The sequence below is a fragment of the Argiope bruennichi genome, chromosome X2 (genome assembly GCF_947563725.1).
Source record: "Argiope bruennichi chromosome X2, qqArgBrue1.1, whole genome shotgun sequence".
NCBI lineage: Eukaryota > Metazoa > Arthropoda > Arachnida > Araneae > Araneidae > Argiope > Argiope bruennichi.
Genome location: NC_079163.1, coordinates 73,583,080 through 73,597,925, shown reverse-complemented (window position 1 = coordinate 73,597,925; position 14,846 = coordinate 73,583,080). Strand labels below are relative to the sequence as shown.

The following is a 14,846-nucleotide window of genomic DNA, read 5'->3' as shown; positions in this document are numbered from 1 at the left end:
TTTTTAATAGTCCAATTATATTTATCTAAATGACGTCGACGCTTAGCATAAAATGCTACTTTCGATTATGTTTTCATATTTCGTCGACTGTTAACTACTATGCCAATTCTGGGGGAAAAGGGGGGGGGAGCTGTTCATAGATGTACTAAGAACTAGACGTTTTCCCCCTCGTCTCTGCAAATGCTTTAAAAATTTATATGTTGTATAATATACATACGAAATTACAAGCGTCAACTTTTTAAGGCTATTTACGAATACTTTTAATAGAAAACAATAATCATAATCATAAAATAAGGAGACCTGTTAATCTGAAGGTGTGTTATATTTTTGCATAAAATTGCATAAAATTTGTCATCCGATGTTAACACACAACAGCTGTTTTTGATAGCTCGAACCAAAACAACGTGCGAGGTCAATTCCGTTCATCATGAAGTAATTAAAGACCAAACTCTAGTATGACAGAAGGGAAACTGTACTGAGAAATTAATAAGCTTTTATGGCAACATCGATTTCAATTTCTGAAACGAAACTTGTCAATAAACAGTATCACAGTTGTCAACTTCTGTTAACAATGTGAGACAGACGTTACAGCAATGTAATTTACTTTTAACATGAACCCCATTACAGACGGTTTGGTGAGTTATTCTGTTTAATGACAAACTATACAATATGTTATAAAAATATTATTTAATGTACTAGTTTTAGCATTCTCGTCGAAATCTCGTAATTCGTCGTAAATGTTACTCTTTCATCCGTGTTTTCTTTATCGGATCTGCGTTAGCGGAAATCTCTATCCATATAAGTGTACATTAAAAAATTTTTTTTACTCTATATGTTCTAATGAAGAATAAAATCGTGTCAGTGAAAAACAATGCATATTTAATTGAAATAATGCATATGCATTCTAAGTAATATTTCGTTATATGTTGACGTTACGATGTTTTTTGTTTTTGTCTCGTCTTCATTCTCATGTCAAAATTAATGCGCGTTTGTGTCACTGAAGTTATTGGTTGCTTATTTTTTTGCAATTGTTTTAGTAGGAATTATTGCATTGAGAATTAGCCTCGTAAATAAAGCCCGATTATGTACGATTTAAAAAAAAATTGAATGATTGAAATATATTCTCTTTTCTTTCTTTCTTTTTTTTTTCTTTTTTTTACTTTTAATATTTTATTGCTTTAGAATTTTATTTTGCAAAATGCATATTTGAAAGTATATTTTTATGAAAAGTATTAAAATGTGTGATTTATTTACTTTAAATTTTATTTATTTACAGTAGATGATTTGAAATATGGGTCTTTCAGAATTCTGATTTTCTAAATAATTATTATTAAATTACTTAATTTTATAATTTTCTAAATAACTTTTGTGGTAATCTTTTTAAATCCAAAGAGTACTATATGGTTAAAATTTAGTTGTATTATGCATTTCGAATTATGCAGTCTCTTGTTTAGCACATACATCATAATTTGATGGATATGATTAAAAATTCTTTGAAGAATAAGCTTTTTTATAAACCAAATTAGAAGCATCTTGATTTCAAAATAGTAATTGTGAACTTTGCCCTTACTTCGCTGAAGTCTTAGAATTCAGATGGTAACGGTTTTTCATAGCATTTCAAAGGTTAATTGTAGATCTTTTAAAGAAAATGTCATTTGATCTTGCTTCCAATTTTTCTCAAACTCAGAATTAAGAACAACTGGGGATCTAAGACGCAAGATTGTTGTTACATATTCATTTGAATATTTTTCATACTGTCTTATTCTAATGGTGAGCAGTAAGGCAAGGTAAAATGTTCAAAGATTGCATCATTATTCTGGAAGTAATATAATATAAATGATCAGTGAATATGCTAATAGAACTGTAAACCATTAAAAAATATCTTTTAAAATTTGTGAGATTTTTTTATATGTTTAAGAAACTGTTTTCAGGTCTACAATATTAATGCTACTTAATTATCGAATTACAGTCATGCATGAGGTATACATTGTTTTATGAATTTTCCATCCCATGTGTATATTTTTTTAATTTTTATGATGTACTTGAAAATATTGTTTATATAATAATGAAATTTTTGAAAAATCTTTGAAGGTTTAATAGTTTTTAGAATTTAATAAATTTAAAACATCTATTTTGTTTTATATCATATGCTATTAAAATCTTTTGCAGATTAAATTTTATAAAATTATGTTATTTTTGTAAATGGTTGATGAATGGTTGTCATTGATGTTGTTGATGTAATTGAATTGTTTCTTTGATTGCATCGAATTTATAGGGGTAGAATGTAACCTTATGTATTTACTACAATATATTATATTGTTTATTAAACTTTTGCAATATATTATATTGTTTATTATATATTAAACTTTTTATATGAATTTTTTACTTATTTTTATTTCATTATTTCCAAGTGATTTTAATGATGGTCAGGATTTACTTGAAATAAAAGTATGACTTGATTAAAAATGAAGAAAAATACTGATTTTTGTATCAAAAATGAATATCTGGTGTTGTTATTATTTAAATGAAAGTTATTTTTTTAGCTATAACAGTGTTATTGTTCCTGCAAATCTTCAAAAATTTATTCATATTTATTTGCATTGAATTTTAAATTTTGTTGGGAATTAGTGAATTATTGGTTTTCCAATATCTTTTATGTCTTTTATTCTATGAAGCATTCTTTAATTGTTTGCATGTTTTAATTAATCTGAAAAATTACTTAAGGATGGAAAGTAAATAATTTAGAGAATTCAATTTAATATACAATTCTTGATTCTGTTTGAGGAAAATATTATTTTGGTATGCTTTTCTTGATCTATATAAAAAAGATGTTCTACAGTTCCCTTTAGATGCTTCCAGGTAAAAATACTATTCAAGGATCACTTTATAGTTGAAGTGAGGACTTTTCTTCAGCATTCACACTGTTATTTAAATTTTTAACACAATATGACGATAATAATTGTTAATAAAAAGATGCTTTTATAAAATTATCTGCTCATAGAATCTTTTAATATTTCTTCCTATATTGTTTTTTAAGAAGTCTGTGTAAGCATTGGCCTTTTTATCAAATTTTTCTGCAAACAGAGAACTGTTATAATATATTTACCTTTGATAAGATATTTTCAAAGCTTATCATTTATAAATATACTGTAGCTGTCCAAGAAAGATATTTTATCATCTATTCTTTTTAAGTTTGTAGTTAGCTATATCTGATATACTTTTAAAGTGAGGTCCATTCTTGGTCTCTTATCATTTTTATAAGACTTTTATAATATTTCATTAGATTGACAGATTACATTTAGAGAGAGGAAATAACTCTCTGTAAATGTAAACTGTTAGATTTTATTTCAAATTTTACTAATGTAAGAGTGTTTGTAATCCATTGCTTGATTTTTTTTTTTTTTTTTTCTGTTCTCATTTTATCTTTTATAGTTTTGCTGAGAACCTCCAACTGCTTGTTGTCTTGAAATTTTTTCTTGTGTGAGACAATTCCCCCCCCCCCCTCTTTAAAAAATATTTTTTTCTTTTTTATTTTATTAATGTTGCATTTATATTTTTTATAAATTAAACATTGTTTCAGTTATATGAACAAAAACTGTTTGTTAGAAATTTCATTTTTTGTTTGTCACCTTTTCCTTTTTAAAAATTAATTTCATTGACTTATAAGCATAATGTACAATCTTGGACTCAGATCATCTTATAACTGATAATAAGAATATTTTATGGTATGTTGATAATATTGTGTTAAACAAAAGTTTGGCAATTGTAAAATAAATTTCTTAGAAGAAAAGAATGTGGTGTATGTGTAAGAATAACATTTTAATAGCATGCAATTTTTAATAACGAATTTGTAATTTATTTTTTACAGATTTAGGGGAAAAAAAACTCTTTGTATTATGTTTTGATCATTTGAAAAATTTTACTGAGATCAGTAATATCCTTAAATTTGGTCAACAAGGACTTCACATTTAGCTATTTTGTGTGAAAATCGGAAACCGTTATAAGATTGTGAAATATTACATTTATTTTTTGTATTCTTTAATCTTCCCTCTCTTTCCACTTTTACGCAAAAGAAAAACTCAGAGAAGAAATAATAAAAAATTGTAATTGTCTGCATTGAACGTATAGACAATGAAGTTAGTCATTACACAACAGTCTTCAAGTCTGATAGGAGATATATATATAATATTAAGAATTCAATTAAACTGACTATTACTGCTGAGTTCAAATATTGTTTATAAAAGTTTATATTAATAAAAACTAATATACAAGCTTCTAGAAAGATTATTCAATCTAATGTCGCTTTGTATAAAAATAAGTTATTTAAAGTTTTACATTTTTGCAAAATAATAGAAAAATTTGCTGCAAGTGAAAGTTGAAATAATGGTTATATTAATATTTTATTATTATTAGTTTATGCAGGTTAAGTATTATGATAAGAATAAATGTTGCATGATTTCTTATGTTGAAAATTAAATATTTTTATATATTTACTGTGGGCTCAAATATGGAATAGAACCTAAATCTCAAACTCAAGAGAGTGGTGCTGGCTAAAAGTAGGGGAAAAAAATTGTCTCACTACAAGTATCTTCTTTTGTAATTGTATCTTTATTTATAAGTTGTTTATAATTCTACAACCAATTTTCAAATTTATTTCTGAAAATAATATAAATTCTCCTTTACTTTTTTCAACTGAATTTTAAATATATATTTTTTCTTTTTTTTGGTTCATTAGTCATACATATTGCTTTTAAGACATTTTTTTTTTTCCCTGTTGTAGTAAAAGGAATGTTTTATTTTTATTCATCTGATGTTACAGCATTCAATTCACTTTGAAATTTGATATTTATCTTAAGAGTTATGAATTCTATACATATTTTATAACATTACATGTTTATTTTGTATTATGAAAGCTCTCTATGAGTACATTTTAATTCTTCTGGCATATTTCAAATAATAACAGCAATGTGCAGCTGAAATAATTTTAAAACTATATAGATTCATATGTTTGCTGTTTCCGATTTTTTACAGTTTTTTCTTTTAGTTATGAAACTGCAACTTTTGCTCATACTTTAATATTATTTCATTTCTTATGAGCTTCAATATTAAAAAATCCAGTCAGTATAATTAAAGTAAAAAGAAGGGGAGAAAACATTAATTATTGTAACCATTAAAATAAACATTTACAAAGACGACAGTTTTCATTGTATTTAAGGCTATTCTAATTGAAGCAAAATGAACTTAAATAGTTATAACATAAAAGATTTTCATACATTCTAAGAAATGGACAACATTTTGAGAAAATGTGTGATTCCAAGTTAGAATGAAAAACAGTCCACAATTTAATAGTATTGTTAATCTGTTACATTATAGATAAAACATAAATATATATTTTGACAATCTTCAACTTATTATTTTCTTTTTTACTTTTCAAGATTTTCTGAAAAATTAAAAATTGAGGGTCATTTCTTGAAGTATAGAATTCTATAACCACCTTGTTTTGATAGTTTTGAAGAAGTCTTTTTAACAAATGCTCTGCTATAACTGAAATGTTCCCATGCTATAACTGAAAGTTTCTGCTATGATATAATCATTATTTACTTCATCTAAAGCATTTTATTCAAAGAATGTTTTGCTGGAACAAATGGCATACAGTTAATTTTATATAATCTTCCATAGATCTTTGTAATATTTGTACAATTACTAACTTATTCTAAGAAACATTGAATCCCTTTTATTAATATTGATGAATTGTGAACTTATATCACCTTTCTAGGGTGTTTTTTTTTTTTTTTTTTTTCAGAACTAGTGAAGAATCTATACTGATTTCTTTTTTAGTTTCATTTGTTACATTTATTAAAAAAATATCCAGAATTGTTCCAAATATTTTACAAAAGTCTATTTTACCTGAAATGGTTTGAATAATTTCTTCCTACTGGATATATAGATTAGAAAATTTTCATTCTCATTATGTATAGATTAGGTTTCATTAAACAGTAAAAGGTTGTATTAAGAAGCTGGGTTTTTCAATGCTGATTAATAAGGAATTCAAACATCTTAAGATATAATTTTAAACATCTTGTTTGAAGGATTTTATTAAAATCTGCCTAACTTTATTAGTTTCTTTTTTAATCACCATTTCATTTCTTTAACTTTCTATATTTATGGAAGTATTCGGCCATGGTTAAAAACAGTGTGGTTTGCCATACCCCCCCCCCTTCCACTTATTTGTATCTTTGAATGTATTTGCTTCTGTAAAGTTTCACCAAAAAAATAATAATAGTATTTGAGGCTTAATGCTAAATACCTTTCTGTGTTTCAAGAACAACTATGAGACAGAATATTCCTAAATTATGCATTTTGTAAGAAATTTTTGTGTGGAATAAAATTACAGTAATTTTTCTAAGCCCTTTTAATAAGAATAGAGAATATTCTTATATCATGTAAAATATTATAGAGTGGTTAATATTCATATTTCTGAAACTAATCTACATAAATCCTAAGTTTGTTTGGGCTTATTGTAGTTATATCCTCCTTTTGAAAGTCCTGCATTTAGAAAGTCAAATTTCAATATGGCTTCTTCTTTAAGAATAATAGCTCAAGATTTACACCAATTTACTTTCTTTGAATGTATAAAGAAGAGGGAGTGAGGAGGATTTTCCTGCTTAAAATAAAGTGTTATCAAACTCTTTTTAAAGAAAAGCAACTGTATTAAAACTTGCTTAAGACTCTGTTTTAATTCTCACATATAGAAACTGCAGTGGCCTGAGAATGAATATCAGTTTAATATTCATACAAATATAAATTTGAGTTGAATTTAACTGAATATCTAGCCATGCATGTAGGCCTGATGAATTATAAATCTATCATAGGTCTTATATCTTCATATTTCTGTGGTGTGGAAACTAGACTGCTAAAATAGATATCACAATGACAATTTGGAAATATTTTTCTCTAATAGCCGACATGAGCTGATCAAATCGGATCTCTTCATAATGGCTGATTGCATTTTACTTCAAATAGCTGAAGTTCTTTATTTAATGTTATAAATATTATTTCTAAATGTAATTATTTTTGATTGTATTATTTTTATATTTAATATTGCTGAAATTTTAAATATTTACAATGCAATCTTTTTTAATGCACTCTTTTTTTTTTTTTTTTTTTTTTTTTGCTTTAACTTAAGTTTTTGAAATCTTAAGTTTATCTATTTATGTAAAACAAAAATTCTGAAATTATCCTAAAGCACATTTGCATATATAAAACAAAGGAACCATTATAATGAATGTAATAATATCAAAAATAATATGTAACTCCCTTTCTTCTCCCTTTTTTTTTAAAGCTATATTATAGTGATGTTGGAAAATTATCAGTTAATATAATGTTTAGAAAATGTGATTTTGAATTATTTTTCTGAAGTTACTCATAAACCAAAGTGCATCCTGCACATTGGTGAAATAAAATTGGATATATACTGAAAATACGTTATCTCATTTTCATGATGACAATTCATCATTTAATTCTCTATATATTTTTTAGCAACCATCTTTAAAATTATGGGGTGAAGAAGAAATTGATGGAGCCATATTCACTGTTTATTTAAAGAAGGTTCGTTATCACCATACAAACATAGTAAGTTTATTTTAGAATCTGATTACAAAGAGAGTGTATTGTTTTACATTTAAATATTTTATTTATTTTAATAATGGTTTCTTGCATTGTAATGTATTCTAGTTTTGTTGGGTTTAAAAATTTTTCTTGACGCTCCAAGTTTTCATTTTGGCCCTGTTTGATTATGATTTAGCAATTGGTTGAGTGTTCAATCATAAGAGTAATCCTCAAAGGAAATGGGGGCTCTTGCATTCCACAATTTTTAAAATTTTTTAGTTGAGCCTATCTTTTTTATTCATTGGTTCTACCATTTGATATGTAAATGTTGCATTTGTTATATTCTAAATTATTTGCAAATTATGATTTTCTGAAGTTTATAATTCTTGTTAATTACCTAATTTTGTTTTTTTAATTTTGATTTTTTTAGATGAATATAGCATAAATTATAAATTGAATTATTGCCCTCCATACTTCATGGATTTCAAAAGTTAGCTACTTAAAATTTAGCATTGATGCAAATGAGGCATTTTCAGCTATATCAATATCTGTATTGTTGCTTTTGAAGAAGTGTTAAATTTGTAAATAGCGATGAAATATGTAATTTCCTTTTTATAGTAGAATATGTAACATGACCAGCTTGAATATTATGACTTAAAAAAATATTTGTCAGGAGACTATAATTTAAAAAAAATGCTTCAGCCATTAGTAGCCTAAACTTTTTTTATATTTCAAAGTCAAATAAGAATTTTTTTGCATTTCAAACAGGTTAAATAATCAGTATATGATATAAATATCTTGAAGTTTTATCAGTAGAAAATTATATGCATGTTGAAGTGATGATTCAGCCAATAAAAGAATCTGAGCTTTCCTTTCTATACACATTTTCATCTGCATCCAGTCGCCATGATAAGGCTTATTTAAAAATTATTATCAAAATAAAATGAACAATAAATGATTTGCAATGGTTAATTTTATTTTACCTTTAAGAATCAATAATTATTGGTCAATAAAATTTTTATTTCTATAATAAAGGTATGCAAGACATTTTAGAAAATTACCTGCATACTTTTTTTTCACTGAATAATTTTCTAACAAAAGAAAATGAAAATTTAATAAGCCAGATTTCTTTCTGTTGATGTAATGAGAATTTAAATCAAAATTCAAAAATAGCCTTTGAGAGGAAGGAAAAAAAATATCACTGAGAGAACAAAGGCAAACTTTGTGAATGAAAAAGAAAAAAAAAGGGGGGGGGAGGGGTGTTTATTTGGCCACACTTCAAGCCAGTTTTAATCTTTTTGCAATTCTAGTGCCTCTAAATTGAAAGGGAGAAAGTTCTGCTTTTGGTCTTCATATAAAATCTCTTAGCTGTGGGTGATTTGGTTGCTTGTATGGGATACTCACTGAACAGTCCCAACCTATGTTTCTCTTGCTTGTTGATTCTTCTCATTGCTTATTTTATACTTTTATTTATTTGCTTTTTTTTTACATTTTTGTGAATTATTAAATTATTATAGTAAAGAAGTATACAAAGAATATCAAGCAAATTTGATAAGAAATAAAAATGTAATTTTTAAAAATAATTTTAAGGAGTGTTGCTACTTTTCAGTTTGATGGACAAGCTGCCACTGAAAAAGACACAGTAGGTTTAATTCCTCGGAATTATAGACACAGATATATTTAACATAGATTTGTGTTTTTTCTTTGACTACAGCTTATAAATTGGAGTTTTTTTAAATAGGTACATTAATAATTCATTTAGTTACATAATGTGTCGCAATGTTTTTATTTTAGGATTCCTCCGAACAAGTATCTCATTTAGAATGGGAAACTATACGTGTGAAGATGATCAAGGCTGGAACCCTTGAAAAATTGGTTGAAAGTCTTGCAACTGATACTGGTGAACTTGACTCCACTTATATGAATATATTTTTGTCAACATACAGGACCTTTGCATCACCAAATCAAGTATTATCTATTCTTTTAAATAGGTTTGTTTCCTGTTTATTGTTTTTCTCATAAATTTAAACATTTTTGTATTGTAATATTTAATACTGTGATATTAAAAATGATAGCAAATTGTATAAATTATGTTTTTAAACTTGTGATCTTTTTTTTTACTTAATAAATGTAAACAATGAAATGGAAATATTCTACATTCTTTTGTTTATTTTGTTATGTAAATTGTACTACATTATGAAAATTGATTCAATGTTTGAATTCTGAATCAAACTAGCTAAACGAACTAAATCTGATGTTAATATCATTTGATTTCTTTTTGAGAATATTTAAAGTTATTTTTTTCCCCAATGTCACTAAATCAAAAGAGTTAAAGCAACTAAAATGATGAAATTTATGGAATCTTAGGATTTCTATAGTTGGCAAAAGTGTTTAAAATGCATTCCAACCACTGTTATTTATCTATTTATATTTTTTTCTTAGATATTATTCAAAATTACTTTGCTACTTAGTAAAAAAAAAAAAATGTTTTGTTCTAAAAATTATATTAAAATCTTGTTTGATATTTGTAATTAAGTTTATTTTATTTTAGGTATGAACAAATGCACAATGAAACCTTAGAGCTCTCTTCAGAAACCAAAGACCAACACAAAAGGTATAAAATTAGGAATTATATTTATTTAGTTATTTGTTAGGAAATTAGCACAAAAAATTGGTAATAATTTTTTTTCTTTTGATGTTTAAAATTGGTTAATTCCTCATTTTCATATAATGCTAATTCGTGTTTTGATTTGCTACTTGATTTGTTTTTTTAAAAATAGTTTTTATGGTAATGTTTTATAACATTTTTATACTGACTTCAATTATTCCTTTAAAATTAATAAATAATAGCAGATTTCTAATTAGAAACGAGTATCAATGGTTTGTAGGGTTAGGAACGTTTTCCAAAATTAAAATCCAAATAGGAACGATGACTTAAATTGTCTTTGTATATGGTATAAATTTAGTCTATGCTGATGGGATTCTGTGATGTTTTAAAACATATTTTGATTATTTCCATTCAATATAACAACTGCTTAGATGTTGTTTGATTAATAATTATTATAATTAAGTAGCATAAAAGCAATTAAATTTTTTGATAGATGCCTGATAATTTTTACCCTTTTACTTTTCGTAAATTTATATTGTTAATACATAATAAATGTCCTTATTTCTGGGTGAATTTAAATTAAATGAATTAGTCTGTAAATGTGATTAATCATATAAAAGAATTTAGAAAGTTTTTTAAATCACTTTTTTTTTCTAATATGGTTTGCAAGTAGCTGAAAAGTCTTTAATTTATGAAAAAAACAGTGCAGAATTTAGAGGATTTATGAGACAGATCTTACTACTAAGTGTCAGAAAGGCTTTGCATTATATATAATATGGTGATCTCATTATTGGTGCTTACTGAGTTGCAGTTTATTCATAGTACAAAATTATTAAAATTTATCTTATAAAGTTGTAGATTTTCAGAATTTTCTGTATTGGATTAATCATAAAATCTGTAACATATATTTTTCAACTTTGCAATAATGACTGTAATGCTGTATGTTGCTTTTCAAAATGTATTTTAACTATATTCAGTATTACGCGAAAATTTTATGCCGTCACAACATTGCATATTGCTACACATAATTTAAGCAATCAGAAGTAAAACTGACTCTTGCTCTATGCAATAATATTTTATATGATAAATTAATTTTTAAAAATGGACAGTTTCGTATTTTTCTAACCTTACTTCCATTATTGATATTTTTTATTTCAATGTATATTTAAAATTATTCACTTGATTTCACCTGATTTCAAATTATTTACTTGAATATGGTTTATAGAACTCTTGAAAAAGTTTTATTGGTGTGGCTTGACATGTACCCTGAAGATTTTTATGAACCTCCTCAGTATTTGAGTCTTCTAAAAATTAAAGACATTGCTGCTAAATATGTACCTGGGGGAGCTCTGGAACTCAGAGCAAAGCATAGATTAGTGAAGTACAAGAGAGGTGAATGTGGAGGTAATTATCAGCCTGTTTTATTTATGTGCAGTTAAATAAGATGCTTTGAATGAATAATTTTGGTCTAATTTATGCATTTTCTGCAATTTTATTCTTGAAAAGCGTTTAGGTATATTGACAATTATTTTCTTCTTTTTTAGGATTTTCTGGTAGTCAGACTGTAGATTTTACCAGTGACATTAAATTCAAGTACTTGTCATTAAATTATATTAGTATCCTTGACATACCTGATAAAGAGTTTGCTTTGCAGTTAACATATACTGATAATGTAAGTAATTTTTCAATTTTAAAATCAGTTTTGTTTTTAAATCTCATTGACTTGAGTTTATAAATTTACTTTCCTAATTATGTAAGCTTTTTTGTTCAAACAAAAGACATAGAGCTCTTTTAGATCTGCTAAATGATTTGCATGTTTAAGATATGTAAATTTTTTTATATAAATTTTATTTTTATTTGTTAAAAAGATTTCGTTGAAAATTACATGTCTATCATAAAGATGAATTGAAAATGTATTAAAATCCTTCCATGCACATAGGTCATATAATTAACAAGAGTGAAAGAGATGTTGTTTTCCTTCATTGTCACATCACAGAGTGGAATTGCATTTCTATTTTTTTTTATACTTCAGTGGACATTTTTCTTTGTTCATTAATCATTTCTGGAAAGTAATCTAAATGTTTATGAAGTGCATGTATTATTAGACTCAATGTATATTATAAATTTTTATATTTCTCCTGCATGCTGCTTGCATAACTCATACAATTAGGTTCTTCCTATTTTCCCTTGAAGCTTATGAACCACTATTTAAAGTTTATCCTAATTTCACTTCCAGGAATTATAATTTTTAAAAAATATTTTCCTTCATTGGTTCTTTGCAGCCTTACCAAAAGGACAATTTTATACTTTTCCCTCTAAAAGGTTTAGTTAACACCTGTCTTTTTATTTTCTCGTATACAAAGCTATCGAAATTATTGTGATAAAAAAATTCTTTCCCGAGTTTTGATGTATCTCCATGTTTCATGTCTGTCTGAGTCTGAAAAACACACTTTTGTAATTATATTTGTGAAATGATAACTCAGAAACGCTTGAAAATGAAGTTTTACTTGCTGTCCCTTATATTTGTAGATTTTCATCTAATTTGGACGAAATCCATTGACAGAAAGTTTGTATGTTGAGTACAAATGATAATAAGTGTAAAGAGCTAGATGGATAAAATTCAGTACCCAGTTTTATCATCTGTAATCTGTATAGGACTCAAATCCATCAATGGGTTTACCTTTTGTTGGTCTGCATATTCGAATGTATATAAACATAATATCTCAAAAACGCGATGACTTGAATAAATGAATTTCGATATGTGATTTTGTTACTATCTGCCCAGAAAGTATCTGAACTCTCTTTATTGTTTGTGATTTATAAAAATTAAAATTTCAAGGAAAATGTTATTCAGGTATTCCTGTTTAAAAATATGTAAACTACATTTATATTATTGTCTAGATATTTATATTTGCCTTATTTTCGAATTTTCCAATTACAATCATCTATTTTTAGTCTTTAAAATTTTCCCCTAAGTGTAAAGGTTGTAGCAAAAGGGTTCAAAATAGGTGAAAAAGCGAAAAAGGCTGCTTCAGTATATGCAAATATATTAAATAGGTGAGAGAAATGAAAACTCGAATAAAAGAAGTTTTTATTTCCATTATTCCAGTTTTTATATCAGTCATTAATATGGTAACTGTCTTCTGAAAAAGGTTAGTGTTCTTTTTAAAGCTTGTTGTTTGGAGCAATGAAATATAATTGAATAATTCGAAACACTATAAATAATTCAAAATGCATACTTTTATTACGTTTTATTCCATGAATAATAATTATTAAATTGTAATCTCGAGGCATATTTTTTAATGTATTCAAAAATTCCAGATAAGTTTTACAATTACAAACAAAAAATTTTTGTTGCAATAGAAAAATAAGACAGATTATTATTTTCTGGAATATTTCTTTATAATTGAAATAAAAATAGCATAGTTATTGATGTGCATGTTCAAATTTCTACCAAAAGATACTTTAATCATTTTCAAGTACTTTTTTAATTTTAACTTTTTGTATGTAATTTCTTTTTAGCAGAAAGTGTATTAAGTGACAGAAATTAATGCATCAAAGCATCTTTGCCTTTATTTCATTTTTAAAAAAGATTTTTTTCTCAGTCTGGTGACACGCAACACCCACATAAAACGATATGCTATGATGTTTTATATTTATTCTTACATTAGTTCATAAATTATACAGAATTTTACTCTTGTGGTATTATTATTGTTAATTAAAAATCTCTCAAAACATTTCTATAACCGTTATGACAAACCATTTGTAATGCTAGTGATTAAAATATAACTTTACCTGCAAAAGTTATAAAATCTATTATATATATAATTTTTTTTATACTTTTCCCTTCAACTTCATTTTAAATATAAAAACTCTTTATTTAAACCAACGTTGAAACACATGCTGTGTTTTCCGTTCCATCTTGGTGATTATTCATTCTCGAAATTGAAACTTTTCTGGCTATTACTACATGTCTTAACTTTGTATTGTCTCTTAATTTACGGAAATAGAAAAAGGAAGAAAAAAATTGGAACAGTGATGTTTTAGATCATGCTCTTTTGATTGGCATTAAACTTTGTTTATTCAAAATTTGTTTACTTACAAATCTATAAATTATAAAATATATTTTCATATTTTTAGTAATTTATAATTTTTGTGTATTAAGTATTTTAATGTGATATAAGGATTATTGTCAAAAATCGTGAATTATGTTGAAAAATTAGGAATCCTCATTTAAAATTAGAAATTCTTAATTTCATTTGTTTACTATTCATTAGGCGCCTAGTCAGAATTATAGAATGATATATGTATTTAATCTGTTTTAGTTCTACCGCTGAAAAAATGGATTAATATTTAAATCATATATGAAAAGTAGTTATATCAAGGTAATAGTTAATAGTGTAACAAAATCACAAAGACGTGGATGTGTCAAAGTTAGACAGTTATTTTATTTTTATTATATTTGTGGTTATAATAAAATCAGTATTAAGAATTAACTAGTGAAATTTGTTCTTTATCATCCCAGAAATTAGCATTTTCTCACAAAATCTCTCACTGCTGAAATGCAAACACAAAATTCCATTTACTTTTTTTTTTTTAATCTCACATTTAGTACTAAGTGTTAAGCTTT

At 25.6% G+C, this 14,846-nt stretch overlaps 1 protein-coding gene across 1 annotated transcript in view; it reads left to right on the top strand.

Annotated features, from left to right (window-relative positions):
* Positions 1–523: 523 nt before the first annotated feature.
* Positions 524–14,846, top strand: part of LOC129960622 (ral guanine nucleotide dissociation stimulator-like 1) — a 31,224-nt gene continuing 16,901 nt past the window's right edge. The window contains exons 1-6 of the mRNA XM_056074163.1: positions 524–635; positions 7,540–7,632; positions 9,403–9,599; positions 10,160–10,222; positions 11,442–11,620; positions 11,761–11,888. Of these exons, the coding sequence (XP_055930138.1) occupies positions 612–635; positions 7,540–7,632; positions 9,403–9,599; positions 10,160–10,222; positions 11,442–11,620; positions 11,761–11,888 (684 nt within the window). The 5' untranslated portion in view covers positions 524–611. The remainder of the gene's footprint in view (positions 636–7,539; positions 7,633–9,402; positions 9,600–10,159; positions 10,223–11,441; positions 11,621–11,760; positions 11,889–14,846) is intronic.